The sequence below is a fragment of the Podarcis liolepis genome (genome assembly GCF_965112155.1).
Source record: "Podarcis liolepis genome assembly, chromosome: 2".
Lineage (NCBI taxonomy): Eukaryota > Metazoa > Chordata > Lepidosauria > Squamata > Lacertidae > Podarcis > Podarcis liolepis.
In genome coordinates this window covers 22887972-22910647 of record NC_139555.1, presented here as the reverse complement: position 1 = coordinate 22910647, position 22676 = coordinate 22887972, and the positions used below count along the sequence as shown (strand labels likewise).

Here is a 22676-nt window from a genome sequence, read left to right as displayed (position 1 = left end):
CTTGCATCAGCTACACCCATAATTTCAAAACCTCGATATCTATAAAATAATAGATCAGATGGTACAATGGTGCAATAAAACACAGACAATTAAAACAGAGACAGGACTATTTTCCCCCAAACTTTCCTTCTTGCATATTTACCAGCAGATGTTCAAGGGTATGATGTGACATATTAAAACATCCCAGAATCTAGGGATCTTCAAGGCCATCAACCTGACCATGGTTTTATGGATCAAAAGCTTCATCCACATTTCCTCAATGTTTGAAATTGCTTGACAAAACACAACGTTGCAACCTGGTGTGTGCAAAGGTTTATCTTGCCTCTTCCACCATTCCAAAATAACCGTTTCATTTCGGGCCGCTTTGAAAAGGAAAAAGTGATGAGTAGGAAAGTCAATTTATGAGTCAACTTTATCCTCAAGATAATTGGATAATTTGCAAAATGCGTCTAGCCACCTGGTGTCCCTGATCCTATATATTTGGGCAGCTGCAATGATGGCAACTCTAGCAAGTGCTTCTGCAGCTACATCATCATTTTGTGTCTGGTAAACAGGGCAGAGGAGACCTGCCAGTAGTAGCCTCATTACCCTTTCGACAGCGGGACTTAGGACCTTTCCAGACGATGTTCCTCTTGCATAAGGCATATGTAATTGTTATCGGTCTGCCGGAGGGCAACCAGATGATGTTCCTCCCACATAGTGTATCCGTTCCTAGGAAATAATATTTTCCCTGCGGTCAGAATCCAATCCTGAGATGGAGCTAAGCAATGATGGGCTGCTTGTATAAAGGAAAACTGACACACACACACATCCCATTCTAAGCCACTGCAAACTTTCAAACAGAAGATTGGGTTTTACGTACAGAAAATAAACACGGACATTTAAATATAGGACTTGATGGTTACTTTAGTTACACAGAATTTACTTCACAAGGTCTCAAAGTAAATGCATTAGAAGTTCTAATTTTGGCATGCTATTGCAAGAGCGTTTTCCAATTTTTGGACCATTAATCAAAGATGTACTTCCTTTTCCTAATAATCTGTATCACCGCCTAGCAATATATTTTATCAACATAGTCACGCAGAAAGTTCCATCGATACAAGTAAGGAACTGAGTATCTGTGCATCATACACAAATATGCCAAGGATGGACTTGCAGGGTGACTAACTGTTGGAAAATCCTGTTGAATGGCAGCTGCTCTCCCCCCTCTCCCTCTAGCCACAGCTGCAGTCATTTCCCTTTGCAGATGCATAATTTTCCCGAGACACATCCTGTCTCACAGGGCATTGGTGTCTGTGTCTGTTGCTCCATTTTTTTGTCTCATTCATTCAGCAGCTTGCCAATGCGCAAGGTTATCTTCAGATCCTGGTCTTAATTTTACTCACTAGTCTCAGTGACTTTTTACAGAAACACTTCTTTCTGCAACTCAGAAGGTCAAGATTAATCCTTCGGAACCTCTATAAGTGTGTTGGGTCCAGTACGAGGACATCAACAGCTTCAACTTTTAGTGGCACAACTGAGAAATGGGTACTATGACCTTTGAAGTGAATCCTAATAGTATATTTGTGATGAATGCCAGGGGCGTGTGGTCATTGGACTAAGGGGACTAAATAATAATAATAATAATAATAATAATAATAATAAATTATTTATACACTGCCATCTGGCTGGGTTTCCTCAGCCACTCTGGGCAGCTCCCAACAAAAGATTAAAAATACATTAAAATATCAGTCATTAAAAACTTCCCTAAACAGGGCTGCCTTCAGATGTCCTCTAAATGTCAGGTAGTTGTTTCTTGACATCTGATGGCAGGGTGTTCCACAGGGCGGGTGCCGCTACCAAGAAGGCCCTTTGCCTGGTTCCCTGCAACCTCACTTCCTGCAGGGAGGGAACAGCCAGAAGGGCCTCGGCGCTGGACCTCAGTGTCTGGGCTGAACGATGGGGGTGGAGAGTCTCATTCAGGTATACAAGACCAAGGCTTTTAGGGCTTTAAAGGTCAGCACCAACACTTTGAATTGTGCTCAGAAACGTACTGGGAGTCCCCTAAATGTTCCCCTGGCACCTCCTTCCCAAAGCCTGGGAAGCTTCCGCCCGGCTTAGGGAGGGAGGTGCAAGGCTCACATGTGCGATGTCAAGACGCCACAATGTCACACACATGACATTATTATTAATAATAATAATAATAATAATAATAATTTATTTATACCCCGCCCATCTGGCTGGGTTTCCCCAGACACTCTGGGCGGCTTCCAACAAAATATTAAAATACAGTAATGCATCAAACATTAAAAGCTTCCCTAAACACGGCTTGTTTCAGATGTCTTCTAAAAATCTGGTAGTTGTTGTTCTCTTTGACATCTGGTGGGAGGGCGTTCCACAGGGTGGGTGCCACTACCGAGAAGGCCCTCTGCCTGGTTCCCTGTAGCTTGGCTTCTCGCAGTGAGGGAACCGCTAGAAGGCCCTCAGCGTTAGACCTCAGTGTCCGGGCAGAATGATGGGGGTGGAGACGCTCCTTCAGGTATACTGGACCGAGGCCGTTTAGGGCTTTAAAGGTCAGCACCAACCCCCCATGCCCCTTGCACATTCTTTTCCTGCTCTTAAGAACAAATCATAAAACTGTCTGTGAACTTACCGCCTTTAAGGTGTCTTGCGTTGTCATGGTGCATTTATACTTTGTTTATATGTCCCCTAGGATCATCCAGAGCCCCGACAGACCCTAAGGATTTCTCCACTTGCCCTTCCTCTACACATTGGAGACACACATGCTCAATTACTATCCTTTTGGCGGCTGTGGGATGACTAGAAGGAACTCCCTTTTGAGCTTGTCAGTGTTGTGATCATCCAAAAAGTGAGCTGTTGGGTGATGCAAGGCACTCCCTTCCCTTTGGGACTGTGCTCTTTACCTCATCTTGAAAGGATTTTGTTGCTCGGTGATATCAGCCTAGAGTGAAACAGAGACCACTTGACAGAATTTAATGTTAATACTTGAATGCTCACATCACAGAACCCACTCCATAAAACACACACAGTGACTCCTATTTCTTATTTTTTTATTTGCCACTTAGCTTTGAACATTCAAATATGCCTCATACATCTGAGACCCTGAACAGACGGATGCCTCTGTCAAAATGTAGATGATAGCAGGGCGGAGTAGCAGGGGGAATCATTAGAGGTGAAGACAGAAAACACCCTGAGTTACCGCTGGTCACAGAATTTCCATTGCATTATTTCATGGAGAAGGAAGACGACTGCTTTGTAGAAGTGCCAAATGTTTCATTCCATACCCTCCAGCATTTATCCGATGGAAATAGGGACGTCCCATTCCATAATGATAATTTTACTGTTTAAACCCCACATATCTTACTGGGTTGCCCCAGCCACACTGAGCGGCTTCCAACATATATAAAAACATAATAAAACATTAAACTTTAGGCAAACTTCCGTGTACAGGATTGCCTTCAGACGGCTCAGGAGTCGGGTAACTGCATACCCTCCAACATTTCTCCAATGAAAATAGGGACGTGTGGCGCTGTGGGTTAAACCACAGAGCCTAGGACTTGCCGATCAGAAGGTCAGCGGTTCGAATCCCCCCGACGGGGTGAGCTCCCGTTGCTCGGTCCCTGCTCCTGCCAACCTAGCAGTTCGAAAGCACGTCAAAGTGCAAGTAGATAAATAGGTATCGCTCTGGCGGGAAGGTAAACGACATTTCTGTGCGCTGCTCTGGTTCGCCAGAAGCGGCTTAGTCATGCTGGCCACATGACCTGGAAGCTGTCTGCAGACAAACACCAGCTCCCTCGGCCTATAGAGCGAGATGAGCGCTGCAACCCCAGAGCCGGTCACGACTGAACCTAATGGTCAGGGGTCCCTTTACCTTTACCTAAGGAAAAGCAGAACAATCCGGAATCAAACCAGAAACCAGGATGGTTTCTCTAAATCAGGGACATCCCTGGAAAATAGGGACACTTGGAAGGTCTGTCATTCCACTAACAAGACAAGTTGTGGCATACAGATTGTAGATCAGGATGGACTGACATCAGAACTGTGTGATGGTATCATCATCATCATCATCTTTGTTTACAAAGCAAGAGCGTGTGCTTAGGATTTATCCACAGTCAACTAATCTCTGTGCAGTGATTCTGAGTAATGTTATGTACCCTAGCTCAAGAACTGAAGAACATCCCTGCTGAATTGAACCAAGTAAGGCCCAACTGGTCCCTCAACATTTCTCTCACAGTGGACATCTTGCTGTCCTTGGAAAACCCAGGCCCTAGAATGAAATGTATTATATACATGTAAAATATCAGAGGGTATGTAGCAGATTGATGCTCCCATCCTATATACTCATAAATTAAAGAGATTTGTTACAGACTACAAGTTAAAGTCTCATAGCTGACTTTTAGAAGACATCTGAAGGCAGCCCTGTATCGAGAAGTTTTTAAGGATTGATGTTTTAGTATGTTCTGATATGTGCTGTGAGCCGCCCAAAGTGGCTGGGGAAAAATAAAATAATAAAATAATAAAATAATATATTATATTATTATTATTATTATTATTATTATTATTTCTACAAAGGACTCCCCCACCTCAAAATCTGGACTGAGTGGATACAGGTAGTTCAGAGATGCATAGTTACACCTATATTCAAGGTAGACAAGGTAGGATCACTGTGCCACCTTCTGCCACCTTTCCACATAACCTTATTGAGACAATATTAGCATCAATATTGAGAGAGCCAGTGTGGTGTAGTGGTTAAGAGCGGTAGACTCGTAATCTGGTGAACCGGGTTCGTGTCTCCGCTCCTCCACATGCAGCTGCTGGGTGACCTTGGGCTAGTCACACTTCTTTGAAGTCTCTCAGCCCCACTCACCTCACAGAGTGTTTGTTGTGGGGGAGGAAGGGAAAGGAGATTGTTAGCCGCTTTGAGACTCCTGAAGGGGAGTGAAAGGCGGGATATCAAATCCAAACTCCTCTTCCTCTTCTTCCTCTTCCTCTTCTTCTTCTTCTTCTTCTTCTTCTTCTTCTTCTTCTTCTTCTATACCAGATATCCATTGAGGTAAATGGTTTTCAGAATTACCACAGCAGTTGCTGCCTTAATAACGAGGGACAGAAATGTGCTTGCTCTATTTCCTTTGAGCTGTTATTTGAAACACTGACTCGAGTCACGTTCTTCTAATCATGCTTAATGCTGATACATGAAATAGGAATGATTGCTTGTACGCCTGTGACATTCTTAAACCACTTCCAACGGGATTGCTCTAGGAGTAAGTACATCAGCATGGATGATGTAACTATCAGAATATTCAAAAGAGCAGAGGGGCAACTTTGAAGTTAGCCACATGCCATCTCATGTAGGGTGAGTAATAATAATTCTTTCTAGCGAACTAGTTGCCAGACCCTCTGATCAAGCTGCCCTGTGACATATGGGGATGGGTGGATGTTATTTTTTTGGCAGTTATCTGCAAGTGTACCTCATGGTTTCATTAAAGGTCAGGGTGATGGGAATAGATTTGCTTCTGCCAGACTGTTGCAGAGTTTATAGGTGTAGATACTAAGAATGCTAGCAAGACATTCTGAATAACCCCTATAGAGATTAAGATATCATCCCCAAAATCTTCAACAATTCTCAAAGATCATTCTAGAAGGACTGTGTAGGAGGGGGAAAAATCCTAGTGGAAAACTATACTTGATGAATCTGGTGTGAAGGTAATACAGAAATTATTTCCTCTGAAACAATGGAGGATTAATTTTTGTTGGGAGTGAGAGGAGGAATATATGGACCTATGCTACAGGCAGAGTAATCCAATATGACAATATGAAGTTATGCCATAGACAGATCACCACCATTTTTTACCAGTGTATGGAGGGAGATCTGCCTAACTCCCATCTCTATGAGCATAGCTGTCAACGTTTCCCTTTTTTAAAGCGAAATTCCCTTATTCTGAATAGGATTCCTCGCAAGAAAAGGGAAAAGTTAACAGCTATGTCTATGAGATGGGTAGGGCTTGCACCACTTTGGAAACCTACTCAGCTGACATAACAGTAGCATAGGATTGCTTCCCAACTTTATGAGCTAACAGCAAGAGCATAAAAATTGTTCAGAAATGGGAAGCCATCATTTAATTCTGAAATATAGCTCCTCAAAGAATGAGATACCAATGCACCTGAAAAGATATATTAAAACATAAGAATAACAACAATTTTATTATTTATACCCCGTCCATCTGGCTGGGTTTCCCCAGCCACTCTGAGTGGCTGCATGGCTTGGAAGACATGAAACTCATCAAAGGAAGTAGATGCAGCTAACTGGTCCATCTAGCATAGTGTAGGACTATTTATTTAAATGGCCAGAGGGTGTAGCAAAGACTTGATTTATACTAGCCTGTCACTTTAAGATCTCATTCTTCATTCCCTCCAAACAGGAGGTCAGATTTATCCTTGAATATACTGAATAGGTTCTGCCTGGCAAAGGAAATGGAGTAATGGGAAGTAGTTAACACTGTAATCTTTCCCATCTTTCTGCTTCCAAGAGGTGTCAAAAAACATCTCTGCAACTGACTCCTGCTTGACTAGACACAAGCACTTGTCAATCAACTCACCTGGGTCAGAAACTCTTAATTTAAATGACTGTTTCCAAAAAGTAATTTGTCCCTCAAATGATGATCTGCTACAGGAGATCAGAAATCTGCCTGTAAGTAGCTGCAATAGGATCGTCTTCAACGGAACTGAAACATTTCCTCCCTTTTTAAAGTACAATTGTGCCTTTACCTTTGTCCTCCTTTCTTTTCATTCAAAATAGACTTCTTAAAATTGGTGTTTGGCTCATGGGTAAGTTTCTGCTAGCCTCAAAGGAAATGTTCCCTTCAAGTGCTTGGATTGACTTCGTTCATGCTACAGGTGTGTTTAGGTGGGGGTTTGGCAGTGAAAAGCAGGCTACACCAGCCTCTGGAGAGAGACAAGCAAGCTGGATATTCTGTTTTCTCATGTATTTGCCTTGGATCCCAGGAAAGCACTCTCCTCTGTTTGGCATGACTGGCCTACCTAAAGTGGAAGTTGGGGAAGAAAGGGAGCAAAATCTCCCTCCCTTGCTTTATCAGCTCTGAGATCTAACTAGAGAAGGGTTAAACGTGGTACCAGGGCCAGTCCACCCAGTGGGCAGCAGGACCCCCAGAGGCAACAGATCCCAATGTAGATCTTTTACAGTGGTGCCCCGCAAGACGAATGCCTCGCAAGATGAAAAACCCGCTAGACGAAAGGGTTTTCCGTTTTTCGATGCGCTTCGCAAGACGAATTTCCCTATGGGCTTGCTTCGCAAGACGAAAACGTCTTGCGAGTCTTGCGATTTTTTCCGCTCCCCCCCTTTTTCTAAGCCGCTAAGCCGCTAATAGCCTTTTAGCCGCTAAGCCTTTAATAGCCGCTAAACCGCTAATAGCGCTAATCCGCTAATAGGGTTGCTTCGCAAAACGAAAAAACCGCTAGATGAAGAGACTCGCGGAACGGATTATTTTCGTCTTGCGAGGCACCACTGTACCTCCCTCCTCGTTTCTGATGTAGATCATCCCTCCTTCCCTGGCAGGGAGGGGAATGCCATTTCATGGTTCATCTCTGGTGCCAAAATGTCTTTGGTCAGCCCTGCCTGGTACCTCCTATATACAATGCACCGTGTGTGTCCTCTAGCACTGAGCTAAGGCTCCACCCCAACACCTTCTGAAGCACCTCATCCTTTGCCAGGCTCAGGTAAGTGACCTGCAGTTTGCCAGGTGAGAACAGTTCAACGGAAGCAGAGAACATGTGGTTCTACAGAGGTGCAGCTGGACTACAACTCCCATGACCCCTGACCACTGGCCCTGTTGGTTGTGAAGCAGGTAGGAGTCGGGAGTCCAACAGCATCTGGGAAACAAAGGATGAGCTGGTTAAAGTTTCAATGACCCACTGGGCAATGGACATAGGGCATGATATGGATTTAAACCTCTGGCAGAAACTTTGGAAGAACAATTTAAAATCTGCTGCATGCTACACATTGAAAGAGAATTATATGAAAATGATTCACAGGTGGTATTCAACCCCAAGTAGACTGGCTAATCAGAATCAGATTTGTGTTGGAAATATAAAGAAATGGAGGTTAAAGAATACTGGGAAATGATTGATAATGAGATGAAAAAAATGTTTAAAGCTACCTTCCCGAAAAGACCGGAGGCATTTTTGTTAGGAATCGTTCAGACAGATGTTCCTAGGTGCCAGAAATCCTGCAATCCTGTGGATACCTGACTAGGATCAGGTAAGTACCACTTGTAAAAAGCGCATCAAAAGCTTTGAAATTCAGAGGAATCTTTATTTGCATCAGCCACTAGCCATAGCAATAAAATAAAATACAACGTACTGAAGATAGAGATAAAAACTTAACTATACAAAATACATTCTGGAGGGTTACATCAATAATCAAATAATAGATCAAAATAAAAACAACAACCCAATAACCCCCCCAAATACCTCACATTTTAAAAGGGCATAGTATGTCAATCAAATCAACCAAAGGCCTGGTTAAAAATTAACGTTTTTGCCTGGCACCTAAAGTTGTATAATGAAGGCGCCAGGTGAATTTCCCTGGGGAAAGCATTCCACAGTGGGGAGCCACTGCAGAGAAGGCCCGTTCTTGTGTTGCCACCCTCTAGATCTCTCGAGGAGGCACGTGAAGAAGGGCCTCAGAAGATGACGTCAGGGTCCGGGTAGGTTCATATAGAAGAGGTGGACCTTGAGGTATTGTGGTCCTGAGCCATTTAAGGCTTTATAGGTCAAAACCAGCACTCTGAATTGGGCCCCGAAACTCAATGGTAGCCGATATGTTCAAACTGTCTTGCTCCAGCGAGCAACCTGGCTGCCAGATTCTGCACTAGCTGAAGTTTCCAAATCATCTTCAGAGGCAGCTCTACATATAACGCATTGCAGTAATCTAACCACAAGGTTAGCAGTAGTCAGGCTTTCCCTGTCCAGATAGGGGACATTATCATTGTGTTGCTCGATATCGTAGAGGCGCTGTCTGATAACAAGCAAGATTGTTTTCCATGAACATGGTCTTAACGGTGTGTCCATAAGTGGAGGCCAATTCTGGATGTTTTCCAATTGGAGCGCTCGCAGGCCAGTGTTTCCCAATTGCTGGTGTTTATACTGAGAGCGTCTGTAAACCTTTTTTGTTGACCACCAGCATTACGCTTTCCATTCTTAAGTTCAGAATAGAGTAGTTGCTCTAGAAGACGATAATCAGACATCCGAACAACATGATCAGTCCAACAAAGTTGATGTTGAAGAATCATTGCTTTGACACTGCTGATACTTGCTTCTTCTGGTACCCTGGCATTAGTTCACCTGTCTTCCCAAGTGGAGATACCATTGATGCAATCTTTTGTGGAGTTGGCGTTTATAAGTGGTCCAAGCATACAGTAAGCTTGGTAGCACGATAACTTTGTAAACGAGCATTTTGGTTTCCCTGCAAACATCCCGGTCCTTAAACACTCTGCGCTTCCGTCCGGACAAAACTGCGCTCGACGATGCCGGATTTTGGCATCGGCCCTTGTGGAAAGGTAGAAGCAATCAACACTTTCCAACGTTACACAGTCGTTGAGTTGGGTTTGTGGCACTGCAGAGGGCTTGTTGGTGCAGCTCTTTGGCTTTTGGGGGGATGTCGAGGGACAGGCCCAGCTTTCCTAGGAAGCTTCTGCTGTTCCCCAAGTGGAGCGCTGGCAGATTGTTTCCCCATTGTGGGCGTTTATATGACATTTTTTGAGAGAGTCTTTAGGCTTCTTTTGTTGGACAGCCGGCATCACGGAGCTGGCCGTGCCTGGAGTTCTCGCAAAGCGCGCTGGGGGTCGGGCCCCCATCGATGTTCTTCCGCGCGGCCTCGGGAGGCTCCAGAACGAGGGGGCCTTTTACCGAAGGGCCGCCCGCGACGCCTCGCCGCCGCCGCCTTGAAGGGGGGGGGGCCTGTCGTTACTGCTGCTCCTTCACGAGGAGGCGAGGCCTGTGAGGAACTGGGCCTGAGGCGGCGAAGCGGGGGGGGGGGAGGAGGAGAGCGAAGCGGCCGGCCGGCCTTGGCGCGAGCGACTCCGCCGCTCCCCCCTCAGGCTTCTCCCCCGTCTGCCGCTTTGTTGTACTCGCCGCCTCAGCCTCGGGCGGGAAGGGAAGGGCAAGGCGGCTGCGCCTCCGCCTCCTGACGCTCATGGCGACAGTGGGCACATCCGGGCTTTTCTCCATTCGGCGTCGTGAGGCGCGTCCAGCCCGACTCCATTAGAGGCTCTCTCTCTTTCCCTTTCCCTCCCGCGCCGCCCCGTCCCCGGCGGCAGGGAAGGAGGGTTACCGCCGGGCTCTCGGGAGGGATTCCCGGGGGTCATGTCCAACCAAGGGGCGAGGAGGAACGGGCCCGTCAAGCTGCGACTGACAGGTGAGAGGAGCCGTTGCGCGCGGCGGGGCGGGCGGGCAGGCAGGCGGCGCGCACGCTTCGCTCCCGATACACACGTTACGAGGAGGAGAGCGAGGCCCGAGGGGCCTCGTTTGCCTTGTGGGGTGGGGTATGGGGGGGGGAAAGCAGGTCGGCTTTGGCAATGGAAGGGCCACCCGAGAAGAAAGAGGCGTTGTGTGAGGAAAGAAGGGTGTTGCGAGGGGAATATAATTCGGGTCTGTGGAGAAGCCGTTCGGAAGTTGCGGGACGCTGAAGAGGGCGGTGGGGGTGGGGAGAGAAAAGGGCCCCAGGTTTGGTGAGGAAAGGAGAGAGAATTTCGCCGTTTGTTTTCAAAAATAATAATAAGGGAAACGTGAGGTGTTTGTGTATGTTTGTGTTTCAACCCACTGGCCGAGAGCCTCGAGGAGCGAGCTGTTTCCCCCACTGCCTTGTGTATGTGAGACTCTCTCGAAAGGTTCCAGGCCTCGGGAGAAAAGTAAGCTCTTCACCCCACGCTCCCACCCCGCGATCTCAGCTATCGTGAGTGGGGGGTGAAGAGTTTGCCGAGGGGTGCGAGCTTCCAGGTGCAACGGTTGCTGCACACGACGCCCTGAAGGGACGCATCCTGCAAAGCGTCGGACTCTTCCGATAAAGCCCGTCTGAAACTCCAGGGCTCGAGCATCGGGAGAGGTTTTTCTTTCTCTATCTCTCCAGCATCTGGATTGCTCAACCGGTTCGTTAGGATGTGAGGCCGCTTTGGGACGTGGGTTTAAGTGTAAGTTGTGAAGCGAGGGGAGGGTTAGAGAGAGTTTGATCCCTTTCCTCTGGCAGCTTAAACTTGAATGAGTCTCTGCCGCTTTGCGCCCTTGTTTTCGCCCTGCTGGAAATCCACTTCCGCAAAGGAACGTTGTGTAAGGTTGTGCCTTGATGAGATGGAGAGGGCAAGAGCACGAACCTTTTGGGTATTTTCTTTCTTTCTAATACTGGATATATATATGTATGTGTTTGGGTCTCTAAAGAAGTCTGGAGATGGAAGGAAAGGCTTTTTGGAACAAGCTGGTTTGACTGGAATGTGCAATAGCTGTGGTTCTGTTTTGATGCTTATGCTACCATAGCGCAAAGCAAAAACTTGCTTTTAAGCTTTGAAAATCACATTTTTTCAAGTTTATTACTGTTACTATTATTAATTTTTACAAAGTAATAAAAAAAAAAGGTGCCACCTCAGACCCGAGACCATTCTATCATAACTATCCAGCCTCCCAACATGTCAACACCTCTTGTGATGGTTTGACCCCTTTCCGTTTAACAGTACGAATTCTACAAATACCTTCCATATCTCCTCAAAATAATTTCTTCTCATATTCTCTGTCTTAACCTTAATAGCACATCTTTGAAAATCTTCAGATGCCTTGATTGGAAAATGTTTTGAGGCAGTTGTCTTGGAGGACTCCTACTTCAGTTTCTATTTCCACCTCACATGTTAGGATTTAGGATTCATATCCATGCTTGTTTGTTACAGTAAAAAAGACCTTTTTTTAAACAAAAAAGATATGTGCTTTTAAGCCAGTGTCTCATCTACTAGATGAGAGCCTTGGGCAAATGATGATAGTGCTTTCTTTATATACCGATTTTCAGGTAAACCTCATGAAATAGCTTACATAAAATATTAAAACAGTAAGCACGAATTAAAACTAACAAAACACACATATGTATGCCCTGGATTAATTTTATGTGCAAGTTAGATTGCATCTCCCCTCAGAGCAAGATTGTTTTCAGGTAGCACTATGATGGCTGTAAATCATTATTAAAAGCAGACCTGTCCCCAGCCTGGCAGAGGTTGTTCTTACTAATAGCTTGTATTATCACCAACCATTTTTGAATGGTACCATCTTTGCAGTCTCTATAATCTCTTGTGCATTTTACTAACATATATATTCTTGTTTGTGTGGCTCTAGTTCTAATTCTGCAAGAACATAATTGGGAAATTTCCAAAGTTGATATATTCATATTTATTGGGGGGGATGGACTTGTGGCCCTGCACATGTTGTTGGACTTCTGCTCTCATCAACCACAGCCAGCATTTGTTGTTGTTGTTTAGTCGTTTAGTCATGTCCTACTCTTTGTGACCCCATAAACCAGAGCATGCCAGGCACTCCTGTCTTCCACTACCTCCCGCAGTTCGGTCAAACTCATGTTAGTAGCTTCGAGAACACTGTTCAACCATCTCGTCCTCTGTCATCCCCTTCTCCTTGTGCCCTCCATCTTTCCCAACATCAGGGTCTTTTCCAGGGAGTCTTCTCTTCTCATGAGGTGGCCAAAGTATTGGAGCCTCGGCTTCAGGATCTGTCCTTCCAGTGAGCACTCAGGGCTGATTTCCTTAAGAATGGATAGGTTTGATCTTGCAGTCCATGGGACTTTCAAGAGTCCCCTCCAGTACCATAATTCAGAAGCATCAATTCTTCGGTGATCAGCCTTCTTTGTGGTCCATATGATGTCCAGCATCATATGCAGAGCCAAAGAAATCAGGTAAAGCTGCAGAAAGAAGTTTGGGCAAATGCGCTTTGTGGAGCGCAACATCCTTGGTCTAAAAATTGGCTGAAGGACTGTTTTGCAGCTGGTATTGCCGCTGCTCAGGAGAAGGAACAGTGAAGTTCAACAAAGACTGGATTTACCAAAGACGTGCTTTACAATCTTTTTAAACCAGCAAGTGGATAGGTAGTCATTACGTCTGTCCCTTCCCCTTGCACATTTTCTAATGCTCTCAGATTTGTAGTTTTGGAACTATAGAAGCTTATCTCAGGGAAGGATTAATCAGTATTCAAAGTACATAACACTACTTAAGTAATAGAAAAAAATTATAGGTAATTGTAAAATTATAGACATCAAGCAGACACCCTATGACCTTTTAAAATGTGTTTTTTTTGGGGGGGTTATTGGGTTGTTCATTTTATTTTGATTATATATTTTGTGGTTTTATATTTTGATTTTGTTCTGTGAACTGCCCTGAGACCTCCAGGTATTGGGCAGTATATAAATTCAATCAATCAATCAATCAATCAATGCAGAAAAAACCCTTGATACCATTAAGATTAAATATTCTGAATTTTGGCTAACTTTAAATGTGCATGTCATGCATCACATTCTTTTTTGTAGGGAAGCTTTAAATGCATAAGGAAAGTTGCTATAGAAAAAATATTGTTAAGTATTTGAAAGTAAGTAATATTGAACTCAGTGGGACATCTAAGTAAACATGTATAGGAGTGGCTGAAAGTGGTTTTCTTAGGGTTTGCTTTAGAATATCTAAATCTCTTGTACTTTGTGGTTTTGATAATCCATTTTGGTATGAAACATACTTCAGGAACTTCTAAATGCTAAAACTATATTGAGCTAAAGTTCTTCCTTGAGTGTGATTAGAAGTAGTTTACTATAAGAATGTTGACATATCTAGTTTCAGTGTTTTTAAATTTTATGAGGCTAGCAGTCTTCTGTTTTGGCTTCAACCTTTTTTTCTTGTCCCGGTTTAATTCTGTTAGCAATATGTAGTATTTATTTATTTCACATTTATTATCTCGGTATTTGATAGTATAGACTGTGAAAACTGGATTGGAAAAACTGGATTCAATTAGCAGTTTTCAAGACGTAAACATTAAAAGTTTTAGATGGAAACATTGTTTTGACTGACTGGATAAATGACAGGATAGTGTTTGATGTGAGGCCAGGAACTGATTTGGAGCTAATGCCCAACTTCTATGTCCATCTTGAGGAGCCAAATAAAATATTTAGCCTAGGCCTGATTTAGAAGAAAAGGTTGATTCTTTTGAGGCTTTAAGAATGTTCTGAGAAATGTTTGGCATACCTTTGCACTAAGTGTTTAACAGTTTATTTAGATCTCTGTTTTATAACCACTGTAGAGACATAACTTTGAATTTTACTGGATGTCCAGCTTATTCATAGTTCTTCTGTATCTTTGTTCACAGTGTGTCTTATTTACTTGTCAAAACATCAGTGTGCAGTCTACAACAAGTTGCCATGTGTTTGGCTACTGACAATGCGCTGATATATGAAAATAACACTAAGAATATTATTAGAATGAGAATAGGTTTCTGGTTGTGCACGGTATTTCAAGCAGATCTGAACTTGCACTTTTACTACTGTTGATTTATGGGGATGGGTCACCATCTGCCTTCTGTAACTGGATGTTGAAAATGGGCAAGCTGTTTGAGAAGGCTATTTCCCCCCCTTCCCCAAAAAATGACTACTGAATTAAGTTGGATATCCAAAATACTATGAAAAACTACATTGTGTATAATGTATGTTAATGTTAAAACAGAGTTTTGCTTTGCTGCCTATACTGAAACTGCAGCATTCAGAAGTGTTTCATTGCAGACAAAAAGTAAGGCTGAAATCCTATTTAACTTGGTGGGATTTACTTATGCATAAGATTGTGCTGCATGTATCATGAAAATGCTCTAAATTGAGATAGTAGTAATTAAATGTTTGGGATGGTAATTGTATTGATAAAGTATCAATCTGGATGAAATGTGCTAGTTAGATGTTTTGATGCTTTAGGTTTACACAGGTAACTGTAAATACTGTGGATATTTTCCTTTCAATTCCAGTATGAATTCATGGGTCCACAAGGATGCTGACTCCTAACCTTAGCGGTGAAGTATTTGTGCTTTTTAAATAGATGTGGTGCATCATTAAGGACAACATCAGAACTATTGGATAGCCACTTAGTTAATGAGACTGTGCTTCTGCTGGTGAAGCTTTAGTATAATCATATTAGATTCTTAGTTCTCTTTTAAAGGCAACTGAAAGGGATTTTTTTTTTAATTGGGGAAGCAGATGCCATTGAGGAATATATCCTAATAAGGACTATATCATGCATACTTCCGTACTTTACATGAGAAATCCTGACTTTTTCCATCCAGTAACATGTATGGACTATAATGTGAATGCAGACTTGACAGCAATTCCTGTGATTCTGTTGGCTAGAGAAAGAGCAGTTTCAAAAGTAGGACAGTCAGGATTGCTAAAGTGTAGAGTAAAATGTCTTCTCTAAACCTTCTTTTAGGTTCTTCTTCATTACATTATTTATAAACAACTAGTGTTTTTCCCCTTCTATAACCTTGTCTCTACCATTTGTAATTTCATATCTTCTTTCTTTAAAAAAAACTATAAAATTTCTCTTTTCTCCCTCCAGGGACTTTAAAAAACCCCTTTAAAAATGATTTTCTAATATCAAACATTACCAAAAAGAAATACAAAAAAATGAAGAAATGGAATAAATATATACCATGAGAATATTTTAACTCCAAAGGACTGGACCCCCAAATCAGGAAAGAACTCTCCCCCTCAATCCAGACAGTATAAGTAGATAGAACAAGTGATTAGAAATTGAGGCATATAAGGACCTGAAAGATTTGATGGGAAAATGATGGCACGAACATTAAAATAATAGAAGAAACAATATCATACTTACTTAAAATTATTATTCATTCCATATCCTAGCATAATGAGATGTGGGTTTTCCTTCTCCTTTTACAAATGTAATAAAACTATACCAATCTTTAATGCATTTATCTGATTTTGAAGAGTCATGTACTCTGATTTCATGAATTAGTTTTTCCATATATTCTAAATAGCATAGGTAAATAGGTAATAGGTAAATACCATACCTTATGGTGCCACAAGGTTAAAGTAGTTCTCTTTAAATCTTGCCAGTACTTAGTGATTGTTATATGTTATATGCCAGTACTTAGTGATTTCATTTCCATGAAAAGAGCTGCAAAAAAGGAGGGAAGGAACTAAGAGTCAATGAATACTATGTAAAATTCAGTCAGTCTCTTTTTCTGAGCTGTCATTATCAGTTTCGGCTTCTTCATATTTGTCATCATATTTATTATGGATTTGTTGCCCAGATTGAAACAAGCTGTCTCTCATGAGCTTATATCCCTAGGAGGAGTATGAAAACATAAAGCTTCTGATTAACCCAAAGGCCTGAGACGATCTCAAAAGATTCCAGTTCCTCCTTAAAGGGGATGTTGTCAGAGGGTCTGTAACCAATAAGGCCAGGTCATCTGCACACAGATTTAATAGGTGGGCTCATCTTGTAATACTATTATACAAAATAATTTAACAAGATTAGTAATTTTCAATTTTCAATAGCAATTGAAATTTTCAATAGCAATTTTCAATAGCAATTGAAAGGTACCCTCCTTTTTCCAATTACAGTGGTATCCCGGGTTACATACGCTTCAGGTTACATACGCTTCAGGTTACAGACTCCGCTAACCCAGAAATAGTGCTTCAGGTTAAGAACTTTGCTTCAGGATGAGAGCAGAAATTGTGCTCCAGTGGCACAGCAGCAGCAGGAGGCCCCATTAGCTAAAGTGGTGCTTCAGGTCAAGAACAGTTTCAGGTTAAGAACGGACCTCCGAGGTACCATTGTATAACTGATAGATATTATAATCACCAGGAAATTATGTTTCATTTATGTGACCAAAAAGAATGTGCAAGGGATCTACTGGGAGTTAATAGCCTGTAATGTCCCTGCTCCTGCCTACCTAGCAGTTCGAAAGCACGTCAAAGTGCGAGTAGATAAATAGGTACCGCTTTGGCAGGAAGGTAAACGGCGTTTCCGTGTGCTGCTCTGGTTCGCCAAAAGTGGCTTAGTCATGCTGGCCACATGACCTGGAAGCTGTCTGTGGACAAACGTCGGCTCCCTTGGCCAATAAAGTTAGATGAGAGCCACAATCCCAGAGTTGTCTGCGACTGGACCTAACGGTCAGCGGTCCCTTTACCTTAATGTATTCTATATGATCCACAACTGATTTCCAAAATGCATTTCTTTTATGACAAACCCAATATATATTGGGAGTGGCTAACTTATTGCATTCAGATGTTGTTAGACTGCAGCTTCCATACTCTCCAACCATTTGCCAACTAAATGTTGCTGTTTGTTTTCTATACTTTATATCCCTTTCTTCTGTTAGAGCAGGAATGAGGAATCTGTGGCCGTCCAGATGCTTGATTCCATCTGTCCCAGCCATCCTGGCCAATGGTCAGGGATGACGGAAGCTGTAGTCCAACAACACCTGGAGGATCATAGCTTAGCCAGTCTTGTAATGTATATTGATGAGATCTGCCCTGTCTGCTTGGCAGTGCCAACAAGTGTCCTTTGTTCCTGGGTATTTTCTACTTGGTTTCAGTGGTGTTAGATACCATCTATAAAAGCTTTTATGGGAACTTTCCTTAAGGTAGGCTTGCCATATTTCAAACAGTGAAAATACACAGAAAAGTTGTTGAGCTTCTTTTGGCAAAGTTGTTGAGCAGTTTTTTTAGGTATTTTTATGGAAAGTCACCAAAAACGGCACTGCTGATATGGGCTGCCATACATCCGGATTTTCCCAGACATTTTAATGATTTCTGCCCAGACACTACTGACGACTGCAGAATTCCAGATATGTCCGGAAAATCCCAGACATATAGCAACCTTACTTAAGGTTCATGCTTGAAGTCATTTGTGGGAATTTTATATACCATTCCAGCTGCCTAGAGAAGTATTTATCTGTAGATCTCTCTCCAATTTAACTTCATAGGGATTTGGGTGCAGGTGTGACTCAAATAACATTTTATATAGTTTACAATGAAATTCTCAAAATTCAGTTATGTAGGGGGCAGTATTAGCCATGGCTGATGTTAATTTAGCCCTATGACTAAGCATAGTTGAGGTTGGCAAGGGAGGGAAGAATTTTCATGTTCATGCGGAGAGCAGCTAGCTGGTATGATACCAGGGAAGAATAAGGTCAAAGACAAAGATGTGTATCTGAAGAAGTGTGCATGCACACGAAAGCTCATACCAAGAACTAACTTAGTTGGTCTTTAAGGTGCTACTGGAAGGATTTTTTTATTTTGTCAAAGACAGGAAATGTTTCCTCAGGAACTTCTGTTCCTATACCAGATTGGTTTTTGTTTTTGTTCACCGCTTAAGCGCTTTCTTGCAATCAAGTGGTATATAAATTTTGTAAAATAAAATGCTAAGCCAGTGTTTGTGTCCCATTTCTGCTCCTTTCTCACTGAACCTGCAACTGAAAAAACCCTTCCTTCCTTTGGAATCTTTGCCACCCTCTCCTGTCTATATTTTTTTCTGTCATGAATTAAGGATATCTCAGGGTGGATTGGTTTAAGCTGGTGATTGAAATCATGATTTAAATTACCCTGGAAAAAAGAGAGATGCTTAAATCAGCAATTTAAGTCAACTTTCTGATTTTGAAAATCATAAAACAACTGCAATTTGCTAGTTCCTGGCCACCAGTATAAACCCAATTTATAAATAAATTTATAAATAAAAAACTAGCATACTATGGCTTGTGTTTGTTCATCAAATCAGGATTATAGATCAGGATTCCTGACATTACATCTGAACCAAGCTTAGATTCCTTACATTAAAATGCTATACTTGGATTAAACTGATGCAGGTTATGGTGTGAGTAAGTCCCTAAAGCAGCACTGTGTGTGGTATCTTTCTGCAAACTTGTGGACACAAATTGTAGTGCTGGTTTCGTCCTCTAGTGCCATATATGAGCCCAGTACATCTGAGATTGTTGCCAAAAGTCTTATTGCTGAGGGTCTTATTTATATTCCAAGCAAGGAAAACAAAGGCCCTTGAGAGGGGTAAGACCTCACTAGCTCTCCTATGCCTGTGAAATTTGCTCATCTTTGCATATCTCTTAGAAATGTTGTCTTTAAAAAAAATTCTTTTAACTGGCTGTTGGTGGCTGAGGTTTTAACAATTGTTATGCACATTCATGTGTTTGTTTTCAGAAATAGGACATGGTAGAAAACATGGCAACTAAAATCTTGTTTCCTACAGCAAAAAATGTGTGTGTGCGAAACAGTGTAGGAGTATTTCTAAGATGTGAGATGCTTTTAGCAGGTGTTTGCTTTCTGGAGAAGTGGAAGAGTAAAAAAGACTTTGGATGGAAGAACAGGACTGGCTGAAAATATGTGCAACTGTGCCAAGGTGTTTGTGGACACAATTTAACTGTATAAGAAATGTGGCAGACTGCCATTGGGAATTACAGCCTTGTGTCAGATGCCCCATATCCCCCATAGTTTCCTTGTGTCCTGACACCATTACATTTGTTTGCTGTCTTGCTCCACAGGAGTGTGGGTAATTCAAAGTGTAATGGTCATCTACAGTTATGCAGTCTTAAATCATTTCTGAAGTTAAAGTGACATGTGACATTTGTGGGAAAGCTAGGGATAAGTAACTCATGAATAAATATTGATAATGAATTAAACCTCTCCTTCTCCCATCCACATTTTCTGTGATTTTAGAATGATTGAGTTTTGATATTAAGTGTTTTAGTTAAATAGATATGTACCCAGTTGTTCAGAATGACATAATCTCCTCTCCCCCTTTGTACAGTGTGAGTTGAAGTAAACCAGTAGATCACAGTGCTAATGATTGACTAAGCTGACTGAACAGATAGAGTATATTTCTTTCTTTGCTGTATGTGTATAATATAGAGAGAGCAGTAATTTATGGATAACACATAGAGTATGGTTCAGGAATTATCCTTGATTGTGCTAAGTGGGTCCAAAATGCTGGGGAATGTCTCCTGGTTCTTAAGGAGGAAAAAGCAGGTTTCTGAATACACTGCTGATCTCAGCTGATTGCTGTAGTTGCATTCCATTTTGTATAGTTGTTAAAACATCTGTGCTTGTTGTAAAAAGCACCAGTCACCACAGTGAATATAGTAAGACTGCCGGAGTCTTTCAAACAGAATGAAAATGGTTACTAAACAACTTATACTGTCTAGAAAGTAGCAAAAATGACTTCAGACTTACTTTTGTGTCTGTTAATGTGCGGTAACTACAAAGTTAATACAGTGGTGCCCCGCAAGACGAAATTAATTCGTTCCGCAATTTTTGTCGTCTAGCGAATTTTTCGTCTTGCGAAGCACGAAATCCCATAGGAATGCATTGAAAATCAATTAATGCGTTCCTATGGTCAAAAAAAGTCCAAACAAAGCCAAATTTGGTACAACAACAGTTTATTAACTGCTCTTTAAAGTCACACATACTGTAAAGAGCAGTTCAAAAATTGAAGGGAAAATAAATAAACTTTATAAACATGACAGAAATACATTTAAAAATCAACAAAGTACAGTATACAGACATTTTCTAAGACTCTGGGGGAGCACTTGAAGAAGGCTCCTCTTCCACTCTTTGCTTCTTGGTCAAGAACCTGTCCATTGTCTGCTGCTTCATCCGCCTTTTCAGCAGCTCCCTGAAATACGACATGACCCTCGTATCATAAAAGTTCCCAGCGTCATGTGCCACGTGCTTCTCATGGTGGTGTAGATCTGCAAAAGTCTGCACCTCCTTCCACCTCTGGCAAATGTCCCTCAGTCTTTCGGAGGACAGCCGTTCCCCAGTTGCTTCCTCCTCTTCCAGTGAGGCCTGCTCCAGCGCAGCCTCTGCCTGCAGTTCGACCAGCTCCTGGGTGGTCAGCTCGTCGTCGTGCCCCTCTACCAGCTCGCAGACGTCCTCCTCCGTGACCTCCAGGCCCATGGTCCTCCCCAAGGCAACAATGTCCTGCACCACTGTTGACTCTGGTGCATCAGAGTCACTTGGTGCCACACAGTCCGGCCACAGGTTGCGCCAAGCGCAATTCAAATTTCTCTGGCTGATCCCTTTCCAGGCCGTGTTGACCATCTTCAAGCAGGTGGCAATGTCGAAGTGGTCCTTCCAGAATTCCCGCAGGGTGATGGTGGTGCAGTCAGTCACCTCGAAGCATCGCCTGAAAAGCTCCTTGGTGTAGAGTTTTTTGAAATTGGCGATGACCTGCTGATCCATCGGCTGGAGCAGTGGCGTGGTGTTAGGCGGCAGGAACATGATGTTGATGAAGCTGAACTCCTCCAACAAGTCCACCTCAAGGCCTTTGGGATGGGCAGGAGCATTGTCCATCAGAAGCAAAGCCTTCAGCGGCAGGTCGTTGTCCAGCAGGTACTGCTTGACAGCAGGGCCAAAAGCAAGATTGACCCAGTCCACAAACAGCACACGTGTGACCCAAGCCTTGCTGTTGGATCGCCACATGACACTCAGCCGCTCCTTGTCGATCTTGTGTCTCTTGAAGGCCCGTGGGTTCTCCGAGTGGTACACCAGCAGGGGCTTGATCTTCAGGTCGCCGCTGGCGTTGGCACAGAAGAGCAGGGTCAGACGGTCCTTCATGGGCTTGTGGCCAGGCAGCCTGGACTCCTCCTGAGTGATGAAAGTCCTTTTGGGCATCCTCTTCCAAAACAGCCCGGTCTCGTCGCAGTTGAAGACCTGCTGCGGAACGTAGCCCTCCGTCTTCACAAGCTCCAGGAACTCCGCTGCAAAGTCTTCAGCCGCAGGAACATCAGAACTGGCAGCCTCTCCATGCCTGACCACGCTGTGGATGCCAGATCTCGTCTTGAACCGGTCAAACCAACCTCTGCTAGCCTTGAAGACTTCTGGCTCGGCTGAGGTTCCTGGCTGATCCCGGATGAGGTCAGCATGCAAGGCCTTGGCCTTCTCACAAATGACGGCCTCAGACACTGTGTCCCCTGCACGCTGCTTCTCTTCTATCCAGATGAGCAGCAACTTCTCGACCTCCTCCAGGACAGCTGGGCGGTTCCTCACGATCCTGGTGACTCCCTTGGCTGCATCAGTCGCCATGATCTTCTCCCTCATCTTCAGGATGGTCCCGATGGTCGATGGGTTCCTGCCGTACTCCCTGGCGATGTCCGTCACACGCATTCCGCCGTCGTGCTTCCGAATGATGTCCTTCTTCATCTCCAGCGTCACCTTCTCCTTCTTCCTCTCGCCGGCCACCGCAGGAGCAGTCTTCTTGGGTCCCATGGCAGCACAGGTCCTACCTTCGTAAACTAAGAAACAGGAAAAAAAATCAGTGATGTGCTTCAAACCCAAAAAATACAAAAGCACCCAGCCACCCACCACACAGAAATTAAAACCCAGAACCAAGGCCTTGAATCCCAAGCACCCCAACCCCAAATCCAAAATCCCAAAAACCCCCAAAAAAGTTTTAAAAGTTGAGCTTACCAAATGGATGAAAGAGAAGTTCTGGAAAAGCTTCAGCAATCAACCACCGAAGTCCTCAGGAACCTCAAATGGCTGTAAAAAAAGTTTAGGAAAAGCTTCAAAAATCACCAATGTCTTCAAAAACCTCAACTGCTCCCACAGACACGCACCA

General features: G+C 43.3%; 1 protein-coding gene across 1 annotated transcript in view; it reads left to right on the top strand.

The window, feature by feature from the left end:
- Window positions 1-8314: 8314 nt before the first annotated feature.
- Window positions 8315-22676, top strand: part of LOC310700641 (E3 ubiquitin-protein ligase SMURF2-like) — a 49140-nt gene continuing 34778 nt past the window's right edge. Inside the window, exon 1 of the mRNA XM_083490618.1 lies at window positions 8315-10432. Within this exon, the coding sequence (XP_083346744.1) occupies window positions 10381-10432 (52 nt within the window). The 5' untranslated portion in view covers window positions 8315-10380. The remainder of the gene's footprint in view (window positions 10433-22676) is intronic.